Here is a 16,346-nt window from a genome sequence, read left to right as displayed (position 1 = left end):
CCTAATCAACTGTTCAAATTTCGTATATTCTCTAAACTCTATAATTTTTCTATCCCAATTTTTTGCCCATTGTTCCAATTGAATACAATTAAACCAGGTTAATTTTAATCTTTGCAATTTCTCCTTTATCTTTCCTTTCTCCTTCATTATCTTCATCCATTCTTTTATCCTATATATTCTTGATTCCTTAGCTCTTTCCCTAGTTCTTCCTTTAAATTTATTAGGGAAAAAATTAACATTATAACTGGTGTTAATGGTAGACAGCAGGCATTAATTTTTCGTTATACTTTTTCCAAATCTCTAATATCTTCTTTAAAAGGGGGAACTGTTGTCTTTATATTGATTCAATTCATTTAACTAAATCATTGCTCTATTACACCATTTATCAGCAGGGACTGCACAAGACATTGAGCTGTCTGACATTATGCTTCTACCCCTCATAGTCAACCTGTATAGTTACCAAGACTATGGGTATCTATCCCTAGCCTCACAGTAAAAATGCAATGATAACATGTTAAATAATTGGCTGCTAATTGATGACATTTAAAATCAGCTCCTTCAGCCCTGCCTAATAGTAAGGATGACCCTGTAAGGCATTTTCAGTCTTTGATCCCAACCTTTCCAAGCCCTCTGGCATGAAGAGGAATCTACAGAGGAACACAGATTCACCTCTGACTTCTTGCTACATTTCAGGGATTCTGGGTAAAGCAAAGCATGATGTCAAAAACAAAAGAAAGGATTATCACTTGGGAGGGAAAGGCACTGTGGCAACCTATTTTGCAGACCCTTGCACTTTGCTAAATTAATCTACAACAGATTGCATTTTATTCATGATTTTCTAACTTCTTCATACATTTCATAGTGCTCTTCCTTTTCATTCTTTCTTATTTGAATTGGGTCTCCCAGATTATAACAAATTTAAAAACTGGCAGATTCTTTACATACAAAAAGAAAATGAATTATCTACCCAAATCGAAAAGCAAATTTGTTAAAACAACAGGCTCAAGCAAAGTTCAATTACAAACCCAGAATCATAACTTGCCAGCATGGTATACCTCAAATTCCTGCAGTGTTACAGTTCCATCAGCTATCAGCTTGTCAGCATACTTTTTCAGCACAGCTACCTGCTTATGAATCTGCTTGTACATTAAAGGCTGGGTGAACATGGGCTCATCCATTTCATTGTGGCCTCGTCTTCGGTAACACACCTACAGGAAAGTCATTTCAGTCAGTTTAGTCAGGCAGTGACCAGCCTTCAAGGCTTTATTTTTTGAAGTTCATGTTTGTCAGCAGTTAGTTCATAGATTTTAAAAAGTAGTATTACAGATAAGGTGGACAGTAATTTAGATGTCATGATAACACTGAAGTTGGTACATACCAAAGGATAGTTTTCTTTATGTCATAAGTTGTAAGGATAAAGTGATGTGTTATAATTTAGATGTGATGATAAAATTGCATTTGATAAATACCAAGAGGTACTTTATTTCACAAGTTGTTAAGACACAGTTTCATCTGATGAGGAAAAACTACAGAATACAAACTAGGCTTCAAGAGTACATTTTGAGGTCCCACTGCATTTAAAAGGAAACTTCCAGAGAAATGCAATACTGGACCCTGTTTTTATTTAAATTCTAGATAGCATTAAGAAAAGCAGGAAATTTATAATTAACACTGCATCATCATACCAGGGCCTATTCCAGAATAGCCAGAATTCAAAAGCACAGTATCTACATGCACACACAAGGCTGTGTCAACTGTCCCTTCCCACTTCAGTTCCTCATGCTCTGAAGTCCTTCAAGAGAAAGGAGAAGCTTTCCAAGGGAGGCACAAGGGGCTTCGGTGGGAGGTAAGTTCACTCTGTATATGACAAAGCAGGCACTATGCAAACACTGGATCTCCACATGAGAAAGTAATGACAATACTTACCAGATCTATTACCACATCTTTATTAAAAGTGTTTCGCCATTCTGCAGCTACATTGCACACATACATCACTGCTTCTGGATCATCAGCATTCACATGAAATATAGGTGCATTGACCACTCGAGCCACATCAGTTGGATATGGAGATGAGCGAGCCATTCGTGGATCCGTTGTAAAACCAATCTGAAATGCAAGATTTTGCAACCACATAGTTTTCAATCTCTCACATTCCCTCTCTCGCTTCCCTACTTTCTCTCTCTCTCTCTCTCTCTCTCTACTTCCCTCCTTTTGTTCTAAGCAATAAAAAAATGGCATGCATTTAGGGGGGGAAATATGTTATAAACCATTTTTTAAAATTATTTGGCAGCTGAAGAAAAATAGAGGGGTCTATGCCATTGTAATCTATAAACAATTTGGAAATGTAATAAAATGTAAAAACATGGCCACATAGCCTGAAAAACCCTCAAAAAACTATGGATGCCAGCCATGAAAGCCTTTGACTTTAAAACGTTTTGTATTCTAAACCCAGAATGGCATTGCATAGACAACCTCAGATACTGTTTCCCCTTCATCCCTTTGATCCCCCCCCCCCCCACTTTTCTGTTAACTTTTTCTAAAATTCTTTAGGTGTCCTTCTCACAAAATTTTGTTGTAGCTGTAAAGCCTCTGGCTCAACAGCAAGGAACAGAATCATGTGTTATTGTACTATTTGTTCTGAATGCCATGGAAAGAGAAATGCCAAAAAATGAAACCCAAATTATGCAAGACGTTTTCTGATTTTTACCTGGTTGTTGACAACAACATGAATAGTACCGTTGGTGGTATATGATGGAAGATCACTGAGATGAAATGTTTCATAAACCACTCCTTGTCCAGCAAAGGCAGCATCCCCATGTAAAAGTATAGACATGACCTAAATGATTATGAATTTTAAAATAACAGACATTTACCATCATAAGTTCTCTAGTCCAATTTATTTTTTTTTATATCATAAAACAGGTTGCAAAGAATCTGCTGTTTCACTGAAATCACTTTAATGAAATGCTCACCAATCTATGTTACATGGGTTAGGTCTGATCTCCAGGAGGGTATTTGGCTTCCCAGTTGACTGAAGAGGGGGGCGTCAACCAAGCTGTGCCCACCAAGTTTCTGGGCGCAAAAGTAAACCACTTCCTATGGGTGAGGTGGAGTTGCAGTAGTCTATTAGAAGTTTCTAATTTCCCTTTTATTAGTAAGGTCTTACAGTGAGTGGTGACAGCGCAATCCCATGCTTTCACAGATGCAACTAATTATCTGGATCTATTCAAATCCATGTTTAGATTTGGGACTGAGACAGAAACAGCCTTGATCACCTTGGTAGATGACCTACACCAGGAACTAGACAACAGGATTGCATCTCTGTTGGTTCTTCTGCACCTCTAAGAATCATATGATGCCATTAATCATGGTATTCCTCAGGGCCATTTGACTGATATGGGACTTGAGGGCACTGTTCTGCAGCGGTTCATTCCTTGTTTAACATTCTCACAGGTGGTGCTGGGAAACCTTTTTTTAACCTCCTGGCTATTAGACTATAAGGTTCCACAAGGCTCAATACTACCCTCTGTGCTTTTTAATATCTATACAGGAGTACTGGAGAGGTCATCCAAGGACTGGGTGCCAAGTGTCCCCAAAATCCTGATTATATACAGTTCTATGTCTCTTCTAGAGCTGATAATGAGGAGACTGTAGAAGACCCAAATCATTGTTTGGATGCCATGCAGGACTGGATGTGGGTAAGTAAAATTTGGATCTGGCTAGATAAAATGGAACTTATGTTGGTCAACAAGAAAGCTAACTTGGATTTGGCATTACAATCTGTTCTGGATGGAGCTGTGCTCTCGCTGAAAGATCTGGTGTGCTTGAACACAGGCTTTGCTCCTTTATTTGTTGTATGCTGCCTCAAAAGCCATAGAGGACAGGCAGGTAATAAATAAATGATTGAAATAAGTGACTAAACAAACAAACCAAAGAAGGATGTTGATAAGAAGCATCTGATGCAACATCCACCAATTTTGCTGGGTAGCAGCTAAGCTATTTATTTATTAAAACCCTTTATTAAAGAAGCCCTTTAATAAAACATGTTTTGACCAGATCTCTTAAAAGACTTGAGAAATTGACACTTTTAGCAAACATTTACACTAAAATAAGGGTGGAAAGATCTCAGGAGTAAAGAACAGACCAAGTCACATGCCTCAAGCAACATTTTTCTACATGAACTTAGTTGATGTGGGGGGAAAATGTACTTTGAAGATTTAAATTTTTATCTTTAATACTCGAGAAGTACTACAGACTTGTTTATTACAAATTAGGCTAAGGAAAGCCTATACATCAAACAATGTTACCTTTTTCCCCTCAGTATCCCCTCGGTAAAATTGTTCAGCCTTGGTCTTCCCTTGAACCACAGGATCTACTGCTTCCAAATGAGATGGATTAGCCACAAGTGAGAGGGTAATTTTTTTGTTTGTTGCTCGATTGATCCTTTCATGGTACATTCCCAAATGATATTTTACATCCCCAGATCCCTAAAATACAAGAAATAATTAAAGTTCACACACACACGTACGACCAGTACATCCAGATTCAGCCATGGAATTTTTTATGTAAACTCTAAGTTGTTCATAAGTTCAAATCAACCCAGCCACTAGAGTTTGGAAGCAACAAGCCACAGCTAGAAATCAAGGTATTGTCAGATCATGAGTCTCAACTTGCATTAAATGCAGCTCACTGAACTCAGCTTAATTCAAAATTGTTACTGTACCCCTACAGACGTGAAGAAAGAAAAGCTAGAAAAAGAAACCGTTTCTACAGCTAAAAAAACCCCTCTTGTGGGCGATTTTACATATCTATTGTCTTTCTTTAGTCTACCAGGAAGGAGAATCTATTCCTGCCCACCTGTTGCTGACAAGATTTCCAGCTGGGCTACAGCAACTTTGTTAGGGGTGTAAATAAAGGTACAATGGGTGCTTTTGCTACTATCTGCCATGGGATATATATTAAAAGCAGACTTTTCAGGTAAAAAAGCAATTTAACAAAACTCTCAAATGAAGCCCAAATCATGGAAGATTAGGTTCTCTTGGTGTCTACATCCTCTCACATCCCAAAGACCCCTTAAGACATATTTTGCTTTGTACCAGGAACAAGACGTGATATTACATTTCTGGTCAAAATGGAGGCAAAAACACAGCTCACAGCAAGGGGGCAGTCAGGAAGGAATGTACAGTTATCTAACTCTGGCCTGGAACAGATGGGCCAAATGAAGTGGTGTCTGGCCACTTTGAAGGCATAGTGTTCAAACAATGCATGCCTCTAAAGCAGACTGAAGCTGCGCCGAAGCCATGCTCCTGTCCTTTGGACCAAAGCAAAAAGAAGTCAAGATAATCTGGCTTCTGGCGGTATAGATTGGATCCTGCGGCCATTGCCCGCTTTCAGAGCAGGCTGTGCAGTTGACGCGCTCCCAACCCATTTACAGACGGGGCAGACTCAGGCTGCTCTTTCAAGCCCATCTGCTCCAGCCCTTAGACTTAATTCTATTTCTGAACACAACCCATGTGTTACTCTAAAGCAGCGGTTCCCAATCTGTGCTCCGTGGAGCCCCTAGGGCTCCACATGCACTTCCCGGGTGCTCTGCGGCCACTCCAGGAAAATAAAAGAAATAAAAATTGAATAAAATTATAAAGAATAAGACTCAAAATAAGAAAACCATTAACTTGTAATACATAGGGTAGGCCTCTTAGGGGCTTCACCAAAGAAACTGATTCTAAAAAGGGCTCCACGAGTCAAAAAAGTTGGGAACCCCTGCTCTAAAGTGATAAATTTTATATATCCATATGAGTTGGAAAAGTAATGACATTTAAGCCTAAACTTTCATGTTTATAATTGTTTGTATTGTATAGTACACTGAGATCCTACAATAAGAGTGGGATAGAAGAGTTTTAATAAATAAAATAATTAAATATTTATTGAAAACATTACAAAAAACACATCAAGACAAGTACAAAGTAAAAATATTCTGATAATATCAGAACTGTGTCTAACCTCATCAGCTGCTTCAAGCTTTGGGTCAAACTGGCAAAAGATCTGTTCCAGTTCCTTGCGAATCACATTGGCCAATACATTCAGCCTTCCTCTTGAAAAAAGAAGGGGAAAACACACCAAGAAATCACATAAGAGCCAATAAACAAATATCTGCATATAGTTATATACAGAATTCTACAGCACGTTTAATGTAACATTCTATTAATCAGATTCAAGAATATGCTCTTTATCAACATTTTGATTTTCTGTTATATCTGCATAATTTTATCATCTGTAAGAAGAGAAAGAGAAAAGAAGTAACAAGAAAGACACAAGAATGACAAGAAATAACAAGCAAGAGGGGCTACTCAATCAAGAACAGTCTGAGAGAAATTTCCTTGATGACAGACAAAAGAGAAATGAGGAGGAGGTAGTTTGATGGGTTCAGGCATGCGCAATGGACAGGAAAGGGCAGGATCATTCCTTCCAAACTATTCAGCTTTGAACTTTCCATATGGAGTCTCTGCGCAGGTGCAAAACTCTAATGTGTGAGGCACAGAAACAAAAAGGAAAGGAAGGGAAACCAAAGGAAAGGAAAGGTAGTGGATTGAGCATTGGACTATGACTCTGGAGACCAAGGTTTGAATCCTCATTCGGCAGTGAAAGCCTACTGGGTGAGCTTGGGCCTCAGTGGAAGGCAATAGCAAGCCTCCTCTGAACAAATTCTGCCAAGAAAAATCCATGACAGATTCACCTTAGGGTCGCTATAAGTCAGAAGTGACTTGAAGGCACACAATAACAATAAAGGAAGGAAACTATGGGGAAAAGAACAGCATGCTGAAATTTAAACATTTAAATGTATGAGTATGAGGCTATTGGGACTTTCATGCTGAATGAGGTCACATTAAAACTGAGTACTATATCAATGTAAAAAGGTTTAAGCTTCCCTGCTCATCAAACAACACTCACTTGCTTCCAATTCCAGTTCAGCTTCTCAACTAACCAAGACACTATTTAGTGTTATTCCATAATTATAACTCATATTTTTGACAGTGAGAGACAAAGGCCCGAAACAAATGGGCTAAAAGAAGCGGCTTCTGGCCACTTTAAGAGCATGGCATTCAGATAATGCATGCTCTTCAAGCATCCAGAAGCTGCTCTGAGGCCACCAAAGGGAGCCCAAAGCCACCAGGAAAAGGAGCGGCAAAAAACTGCTCCTCCCAGTGGTCCATTTAAGACTGTGGTGGCACTGGCCCATTTTGAGAGCAGTCCGTGAGGTTGCCACAGTTCTGGGCCGATAGCAGCCAGAATGCAGGTGGAGCAGCTGCTCCTTACTGCCCATTGCTTTGCCTCCAAGCTCAATTTTATCAACATTTAGTTGATTCTCAACCTTTTGTTGTCAATCTGTTTTAAACAACTGCTCCCAGAACTCTTGTCCACTGGCTATACTTACCGAGATTTCTGGGAACTGAAGTCGAGAATACTAGGATGACCAAAGGTTGAGAACTATTGTTCTAAAACTGGGGAACAGCAATATCTAGTCATGTTCGCTAAGAGTCGAAACAAACAGCCATGAAGAGGCAGCTTGAAGCTACCCCCACTGAAGACGTCTCAGGTCCATGGAAAACACACTGTGGTCCTGAAGGCACCTTCCACCACTGGCCCAAATAGGAGCAGAAAAGATCCTCTCTTTTTGGACCAGTTTTGGGCCGCCTTAGCCAGCCTCAGTGCAACCCCCAGGAAGCTTCCGGAACTCTGGAGGCATGCATTGTCAAAATGCCATGTCCCCGGAGTGGCTTGAAGCAGCCCCCGTCTGATCAGCTGTTTCATTCCAGGGCGACTTCCGGGCAGCTTGGGGGTGTGCACTGTCAAAACACTATGCCCCCAAGGTGTCTAGAAGCCAACTTTTCTGGCTGGTTTCTTTGGGCCCTAAGTTGGGCAACTAGGTACAGTGCAAATGCAACCACTAAATTCAATTAGACAAGCATTTACCTGTGGGGCATGCCCATTATAATATATTCAATTCCCATTTCACTAGATTTATCAATAATGGTTTTGAGAGCAGGAATCATTACTTCACATCCTTCCAAGCCAAAACGTTTCTCTGATGACCATTTCCGGGCAAGAAAATCCTCAAATCTATCCAGAAAAATAAAAAAAGACTGATGATACAGCACTAAAGAATGAAGAAGTAAGCAATACATTTATACTAAACAGGCATGTTGAATATGTAGTAGGAAGCAGCATATCATCATTTGAAAGAAAAAAGAAAATAACATCATACTTTATTACGACAATGCAACGCTAGTAAACAATGAGAAAACTTTAAAACTGCACAGGGGTGAAACAGGTCCATTGAGTGAAGCCATAAGGTTTGGTTAGCCGCCAGCAACAACTGCAGTTGAATCTACTCCTCAAGTCTTAGTAAGCAGAGAAATAAAAGCTATAATTTACTAACAAATAAAGTAAGCTTTCCCCTTTTTAAGGCTAGTGTAGTAAACACAATGCAGGTGATTAGAGTCTTTTAATTAATGTTGAAGGAAACAGATAAAATAATTTCTAAACATAAAAGTATCTTCATAATAACTTAAGGAATTAAAATCAGAAAGATCGTACCAGGATAGTTTAAGTCTGTACTGCAGTGAATATTATTTATTATTTTCTTATTCACGTATATGCTTTTCTCTTCTGTCCAAAATACAGCCAAAAATACAATACAATAAAATATTGCTACTAACTTAAAACAAGTAATACATGTCATTTCCCCCCAACAACTTCAAATTGTATCACATACGGTGGATAGCTTAATCTGTTTTTCAGAGTGAGACTAAAGACAACGGATCTTATTTCCGTGTATACACACACAAGGTTCACCTATTACTTTTTAGTAAATATGCTAAGGATATGACTCGGTATAAAGTCAAACATTAAGTAAAAAAATTGAAGTGATTAACTAGTACCTACTTAATCTGGAAGTATAAAATATATGGCACAGCATAAATCAAGCCACGGATAGATACTCTCTATTGAGACAACAAGCAAAATAAAACAGTCGCAACTCCAATTGTGAGCCACCTTGTCTGTTGAACTTGAAATTAAGCTACAATGACAGGTTTTTACTTCTTTTAAGTAGCAATATATTGTCTAGGAGGCACGCTCTCTCTGTTCATATTATTTCAAGCACTTCAAAGTGACATTAAGCTACTGGAAGAGCAAATGATTTCCTCAAATACTAGGAAACAGCACTTTCAGTGATCTATAAAACAAAGCAAAACTGCCTATTTTATTGACATACACATCTCAAGTGAGGAAGGAAGTTGCTCTAAGGTGCAAAGATCTTCCAAAGGATCGATTTGGTAAGACACCGCTACTATAACTAAACCAAGAAACAGCATAAAGTCCCTGTCTTCCTCCCTACAGCAATCCAACGTTCCATTCAACCCTGGTTCAAGGAAGTATTAGTACTGTCATGAATTAATCAAAGATTTTTAAAATCTCATTGGAAACACTGTAAGCTGTACTGGTCTTGGGGGTGGAAAATTTTTCCTCCAGACGCAACAACATTGCTCACCCCTGCTTAAAGCAAGCAGAAATGCAGTCCCAAATCAAAGTGTCCCTGTTGACACATTTCTCCTTTCTTCTTTTGTCCTTTATTTTTTGCAGACTTGCAACATTTTACATATTAAACTTAGAATATGCAAGTTAGATGATTTTATGGAAAACATTTGAGTATCTGAATGTGTGAATAACTCCGATTGTGATCTGAATGTGAAATGAAGAGTTTCTGTAGTTAAAAAAATTGTTTTTGTTTTGTTTTACACAAAACATGGATGCACCCCTGACAAACTGTATTACCTACAGAGTCCAAATAGCAAAAATTGCCAAATTACAAATGGCTAAGTCCTTGCAATCCTAAATGGAAAAAAAAAGGCTAACAGCAAGCAACATCTAATTCCTCTTCTTAGCATTTTTGGTCTATCTACTGGATGCTGTTAGGTTTTCTGTTTTTCAAAGCAAATTCTTCATGAATTACCATAACCAGCACAAGCAATAGTGCAGAGTTTATAGTGCTGAGTTTTATTTTGTTTTGTTTGCATCAGGAAGATAAATGAGACAAAATGCTGTATGACATATTATTAACAGGCTGTCATTCATACGCCATGTTAACCTGATTATTAAGAGTATCTTGCTCAAATTCATTTCTCTTTTAATTAAACTTGGACAGGAATAATCTACTGCTGTCTCACTAAATAAACACTACCATGGAAGGCAAATGCTATGCTCAAGTAACAATGTAAAATGACTATCCAAATGTTCTAGTTTAGACCAGCATCAGTTGTCATGTTCATTAGTTGTGATGAGGGCCAACAGAACAGGGCTATATTTCACACTGGCTTTTAGTTTCCAGCTGTATTTGAAAGAAGTGCATCTAAGAGAAATGGCATGTTCCTTTCCTTTTGTCTACCTGCCATAAACCCTCCAGCAAAGCCACCAGCTCATTCCCCCTAAGAAAAAGATACAATGTTGTGTCTTTCCTACTTCTTCAGACAACATTTCTTCTGACAACATTCAAAACATTTGTTAGACAAATCTCATCAGGCATTCATATCACTCCTTCCAAACATACCTTGTTGACCGCACCAGTCTAGCCAACAATGTCCTTTTTTCATCACTGCTGAATTTCATAACACCTGGAGTCTCAAATTTCTGCCGGATCCAATCACACTGCTCCACATCATTAATGAACATAAACTCCAACCCAATGTGTTGACAATATGTATTCTGCATGACAATTTTTTCATTGAAAGTATCGAAAAACAATAAGGGAGTGAAAACAAATAAACATTATACATTGCTTGTTTCTTCATTCCCCACCCTGCCCCATAAATAAGCTCTTCCTAAGGATCAGTGCAGATGTAACACTAATCTTCATCAGGAGCATGCTGTTGTGTTGCACATTCTGTCTCCTGATCTTCCAATCTTCTGCTCAAACTTCCCTCAAACTAACTTCCAAACAAGCCTTAAGAGTGTGGAGGACACACAAAAGTATCGAGCATGTAAACATTTTGGTTCATACAGCACTGAGATAGCATTGTATCTGCACATGCTCCACTAACTAAATATTTTTGGACTTTTCAAATTAATGTAAATTTACTTAAAGAATACACCAAAGCACACTGAAAAACAATAATGCAATGATACACCATGGCAATCCCAATCATTTTCAGTTAAAGCACGCTCAAAATAGCAAGAGCTGACTCTTGCTTGGAGAACTGGATTAAATAACCATAAACAGCACTGGATCAGATAGATCATTTCTGTATGTTGTCCTGTTTTGAAGGGAAATTCTACAATCTATAGTGCATTTGGAAGAAGAGAACATTTTCTCTTAAAAGTGATTTTTCTTTCATGGTCCAGACCTATTAATACTTGGATACAGCATATTGAAATTTTCCATTAATTTGGAAGATAATATTAATAATTTCTTTTAAAGGCTGACTGTATTATGTACAATTCCAGGAAGTGAAGATTGAAAAAAAATGAAATAACCAAAGCCCATTTAGAAGAAAGGAACAATACAAGACATATTAACACACTAACCTCCAATCGTCTGATGATTTCCCGCAAAGAAAGCATAGTTTCATTTCCTCCTATGAAGGTGGTTGTAGGCAACTGGAATACTTTGTCCAAGTCAGATTCATACAACCCATAAAATTCTGTGCCATTTGCATTCATAGTAAAAAGGCAGGAAGGAAAATCCAAAAATCAGACACTGATCTCCAACATAAACATGGGCCTATAAATGAACCTGAGAACTGAAATTCATTAAATGAACTGAGTATACAATTTGTGATGAACTTGTAGAGCATCCTCCAACTTTATACCACTATGATATATGGGATGATTGGAATTCTTCCTTTTAATCTTATTATTTTCATCCTCCTCCTATTTAGTCTGACTTGCATAATCTGTAACATTAATGAATTTACACCTATTTTATTCAAAATTAATAAACACTCTCACACACATAACTTTCATAACTTGCCTACAAAGAAACACCTTTTAGTTTCAACACAAAGAAGGCTTTTTATACCATATTGCTTGAAACAAAAGGGGGTGTGACAACACATTTGGCACATACCTGGAGGTATTGAATAAATATACCATCTGATAAGCCAATTACAAAAGAATTCTGCTGTAAGATAAACCTCCTCTCCAGTAGTTGCTAGTATCTTCTTGTCCCATTTTTCTTAAACAAATTTGTTATCATTTTGGAGTCAAGAAATCCAGGTTACTGTATATACTCATGTATAAGTCTAGAAATTTTAGTCAAAAATTGACCCCAAAAACCTGGGTCGACTTATCCACGGGTCAATGTAAGTACTATACTTTAACTCTTAATTTAAAAAGGAACCATTCCCTGGTGAAAAGCAAGAGCATAATCTGTCCTGGAAGCACTGACCCTCCCTCTATTCTCTCATCCATCCACCCTTTAGTATGAGCACAAACAGTTATGTCTGCTGGAATTTTATAAGTTCTTTGACATTGTTTTCCTTTGCTTCATCCTTTAGATCCTTTGCTATATGCCCCTAAGTTTTACCCTTGACTTAGGTTATATCAAAACCCATAATTTTGGCCCCAAAACCTACCCTCAACTTATACATGAGATCGACTTATAGTCGAGCATATACGGGTTTTTCCGGAAACAATTAAAATGCATGCCAGATATTTTCAAATAATCTAGTTCAAAACCTCTCTACTCGGGCCACGTGTGTGTTGTTGTTAATTAAAATCCCATTCTCACATATCTTCTTTCAGGCAAAAGTAGAGACATTTTGTACACAAACATACACATATACTAAAACAACTTACCATAAATTAATAACCAGAGTTAGAGGACTATCTCATTTAAAAGGAGAGGCCTTCTATGTACAGGAGGAAATATTCAGTTTTGCCATGATCACCTAACTGCCTGTTGCACTTAATGAGACATTCCCCTCACCATGAATATTAATTTATTGCAAAGGTGTTGAAAATTCTCACCCAGTTTATCTATAGTAGTGATTAAATCCGATGGAACGAATGAATCCAAGTCAGCATCCAAGATTCCTAAGGGGTCCAACTGAGCCACATGGTGTCCACGGATCTGAATAGGTTGAAGTGGGTAAGAAGGGTGGTAGGAAAGGCAAAGAAGAAAATATCATACTAACAAAGTAAAACAAAGGGAAGAGCTCACCAATGCTTGTGCGATTACAGAGATCATTCATGGAATCATCAAAAGAAACGTCATTAATCCCAAGAGGGTCAAGCTGAACTTTGTAGTGCCCTACAACCTGAAAATAAGGAGTACTGTCATTGGATATGTGAGCTATGATAAACTTTGCTGACTGACAAAATAGTTACTGTCTTCCCTATATACGTGCTGAAAGTTATTTTTGTATAAAGTTTAAAGCAGTCTATCACTCTAAGTGCCAAATTGTAAAACTATTAGTAAATCAAGAAACTTAATACGATCTATTTTATAGCAGTATTGAGAAACCTCTGCCATACTTTTTTCAGTGAATAATAAGACACAACTAAGTTGCTGAGGCTGCAATATCATATATATGTAGGAGTAAATCCAGTAACCTCAGTGGAGTTTAGTTCCGAGTAAATGTGTAGAGGATGGCACTACACTGAGATTTAATACATACTATTTTCTTGAAAAATAAAGTAATAGGCAGAAAGTTACCACTCCTGGTCTCCTTTTAACAAATAAGCTGTAGGACATAAAATGCCTTTGCAGAATGAGAAATACTCAGACGTGAGTCACTGCATGTTCCAACAAGTCCACAGTAGTGTTACTACTGTAACATCATTTGCTGTCTTAACATCATTGTACTTACATGACTCTAGCAGAGATGTTTGCAATTAAAGACTGCCATCAAGACACAACTGAACTAATTCAAATGTGTGACTGGAGTCATAAATAAATTATTTAAGATGATGAACAAAGAAATTAACTAAATAAATCCAATCTAGTAGAGATGTTTGTATGCTGGACAATAATTTTTAAACTATGTTCTAGGATTCCTGTGCTACCATGAAGAGCTTCCACAATGAGAAAAGGAGGTGTGAGATCAATCATTACCTCTTTGCCAAGGTGTTTGAATTTTGTTGATGAGTATTTTGAGGTTTTCGTTTATTGAGCAGCCTTTGGTGTACATTATCTTGCTGTTGTTTGTATTTCATCAGTTTTTAGATTTTTAATAGTATTGTTGTATCTCTGTTCTTGCTTCACATTGTTACTTCTATTTGTAAATTGTTTTGTGATTTGGGCATCGACAGGGGAAGCGTGTCCCTGCTGGTGCTCTTGGACATCTCAGCGGCTTTCGATACCATAGACCATGGTATCCTTCTGGGGCGCCTGGCAGAGGTGGGAATCGGGGGCACTGCGCTCCAGTGGTTCCGTTCCTACCTCTCCGGGAGGTCCCAGATGGTGCAGCTGGGAGACGTGTGCTCCGACGAGAGGCCCCTTAAAACTGGGGTCCCTCAAGGGGCCATTCTGTCTCCCATGCTATTTAACATTTACATGAAACCGCTGGGAGAGATCATCCGGAGACATGGGGCGCGGGGTTATCAGTACGCTGATGACACCCAAATCATCTTCTCTATGTCTCCGACTGATGCAGTGACTGAGGATGGCGTCTCTCCTCTCATGGCCTGTCTGGAGTCAGTAATGGGCTGGATGAGGGAAAACCGACTCAAGCTGAATCCAGAGAAAACAGAGGTACTAGTGATAGGTTCTCCTGGTCCAGGAATGGCGGTGGTTCCACCTGTCCTGAACGGGGTCACGCTCCCTGTGAAGGACTCCGTGCGCAGTCTGGGGGTGTTTCTTGACTCATCGCTTCACCTGACTGCTCAGGTGAATGCGACGGTCAAGAACACCTGTTATCAGCTTCGGCTGATTCGCCAGCTGCGCCCATACCTGGCCCAGAGGGACCTTGAAACTGTTGTACATGCTCTGGTAACTTCGAGACTGGATTTCTGCAACGTACTCTACATGGGGCAACCCTTATACCAAACTCGGAAGCTGCAAATGGTGCAGAACATGGCAGCCCGGCTGGTCACTGGTGTTCCCAGGACCAGCCACATAACACCGGTTTTAAAAGATCTCCATTGACTGCCCATCCGCTTCCGAGCTCAATATAAGGTGTTGGTAATGACCTATAAAGCCCTAAATGGCTTGGGCCCAGGATACCTAAAGGACCGCCTCTCCCCGTACATTCCGCCCCGCACCCTCAGAACGTCTGGGCAGCAGCTACTGAAGGTGCCTGGGGCAAGGTTGGCCTCCACTACTCGGAGGACGTTCTCCATAGCTGCCCCAGCCCTTTGGAATGCGCTGCCCACAGAGCTCCGCTCGTCTACTACCCTGGCCCAATTTAGGAAGGATCTCAAAACCTTCCTATTCCAACAGGCATTCCCCGAATAAATATCCTGTGGGCCTCCCTCCTCTTCCGTGGCCAAGAGGTTGGGCTATGGGGTCTTTTTGTTTGTTGCCTGTTTTTAACTATGTAATTTGTAATCTGTGTATTTCTGTAATACATTTTAATCTGTTGTAAGCCGCCCTGATCGTAGGAAGGGCGGCATATAAATAAAAATTTTATTATTATTTATTATTAAAGAGTATATATAAATTTTATCAGTAAAATAAATAAATATGTTAACTTTCCCCAAAGGCAGTTTACCCTCTGCTTCTCATCTCTTCTTACAATATGATGATGCAAAGGCATATCTGGTGCATTCTGCACCAGAAATGGGTAATATATAGTTCTTCACATGTTGTTGCACTGTAATCTCCATCATCACAGTTCACTCAATTCTTGAGGATTACACATTTCTCACCTGTATTTTTGACCATTCACCAGTTCACATAAATCCAAAGTGAATTCCAGTGGGTCTGACCTGTACCAAGTATGGGCCAAGTGAGCACTGTCCCCACAAATACTCCCCAGAATCCTCTGCAACCGAAGAATCTGTAAAGTCTATCTTCTAACTATCAGTCTGAAAAGCATTGTACTAAGGAAACAACCTGTTCTAGAAGCATTTTTATATAGTGTTTTTAGGCTCTGTTAATCCAGACGTCTCCTTCATAACTTTCATACACTCAATCAAAACAAGATAATATTCTAGTTTAGTAGGTGGGGGGTATTTATGTATCGAGATTTCTTTAAGTAGTATATATTTCTTTTAAAATAAATTCATTTGCCAATGTAAAAACCCTGTCCCTAATGAAGATTCTGATTTATTCAGACTATCTCAGACTGCCTTATGTATCTGATTTGGGGAAAGTACTACACCAAACCAATATAAAGAAAGAAGCAGGT

The 16,346-nt window shown here is 38.9% G+C and overlaps 1 protein-coding gene across 3 annotated transcripts in view; it reads right to left on the bottom strand.

Moving 5' to 3' along the window:
- Positions 1-16,346, bottom strand: part of LOC149318879 (2-oxoglutarate dehydrogenase-like, mitochondrial) — a 75,957-nt gene that overhangs the window by 37,782 nt on the left and 21,829 nt on the right. For all 3 annotated transcript variants that reach the window (XM_089510624.1, XM_089510625.1, XM_089510623.1), the window contains exons 4-12: positions 13,024-13,126; positions 11,581-11,696; positions 10,607-10,761; positions 7,972-8,118; positions 6,001-6,091; positions 4,308-4,487; positions 2,708-2,836; positions 1,927-2,106; positions 1,056-1,208 (exon numbers count right to left, since the gene is read on the bottom strand). In XM_089510624.1, the coding sequence (XP_089366750.1) occupies positions 1,056-1,208; positions 1,927-2,106; positions 2,708-2,836; positions 4,308-4,487; positions 6,001-6,091; positions 7,972-8,118; positions 10,607-10,761; positions 11,581-11,696; positions 13,024-13,126 (1,254 nt within the window). The remainder of the gene's footprint in view (positions 1-1,055; positions 1,209-1,926; positions 2,107-2,707; positions 2,837-4,307; positions 4,488-6,000; positions 6,092-7,971; positions 8,119-10,606; positions 10,762-11,580; positions 11,697-13,023; positions 13,127-16,346) is intronic.

Source organism: Sceloporus occidentalis, unplaced genomic scaffold (genome assembly GCF_023333645.1).
Source record: "Sceloporus occidentalis isolate IW3139 unplaced genomic scaffold, rSceOcc1.0.p SCAF_2, whole genome shotgun sequence".
Lineage (NCBI taxonomy): Eukaryota > Metazoa > Chordata > Lepidosauria > Squamata > Phrynosomatidae > Sceloporus > Sceloporus occidentalis.
The sequence above is the reverse complement of the archived record's forward strand: the minus strand, read 5'-3'. Positions and strand labels throughout refer to the sequence as shown.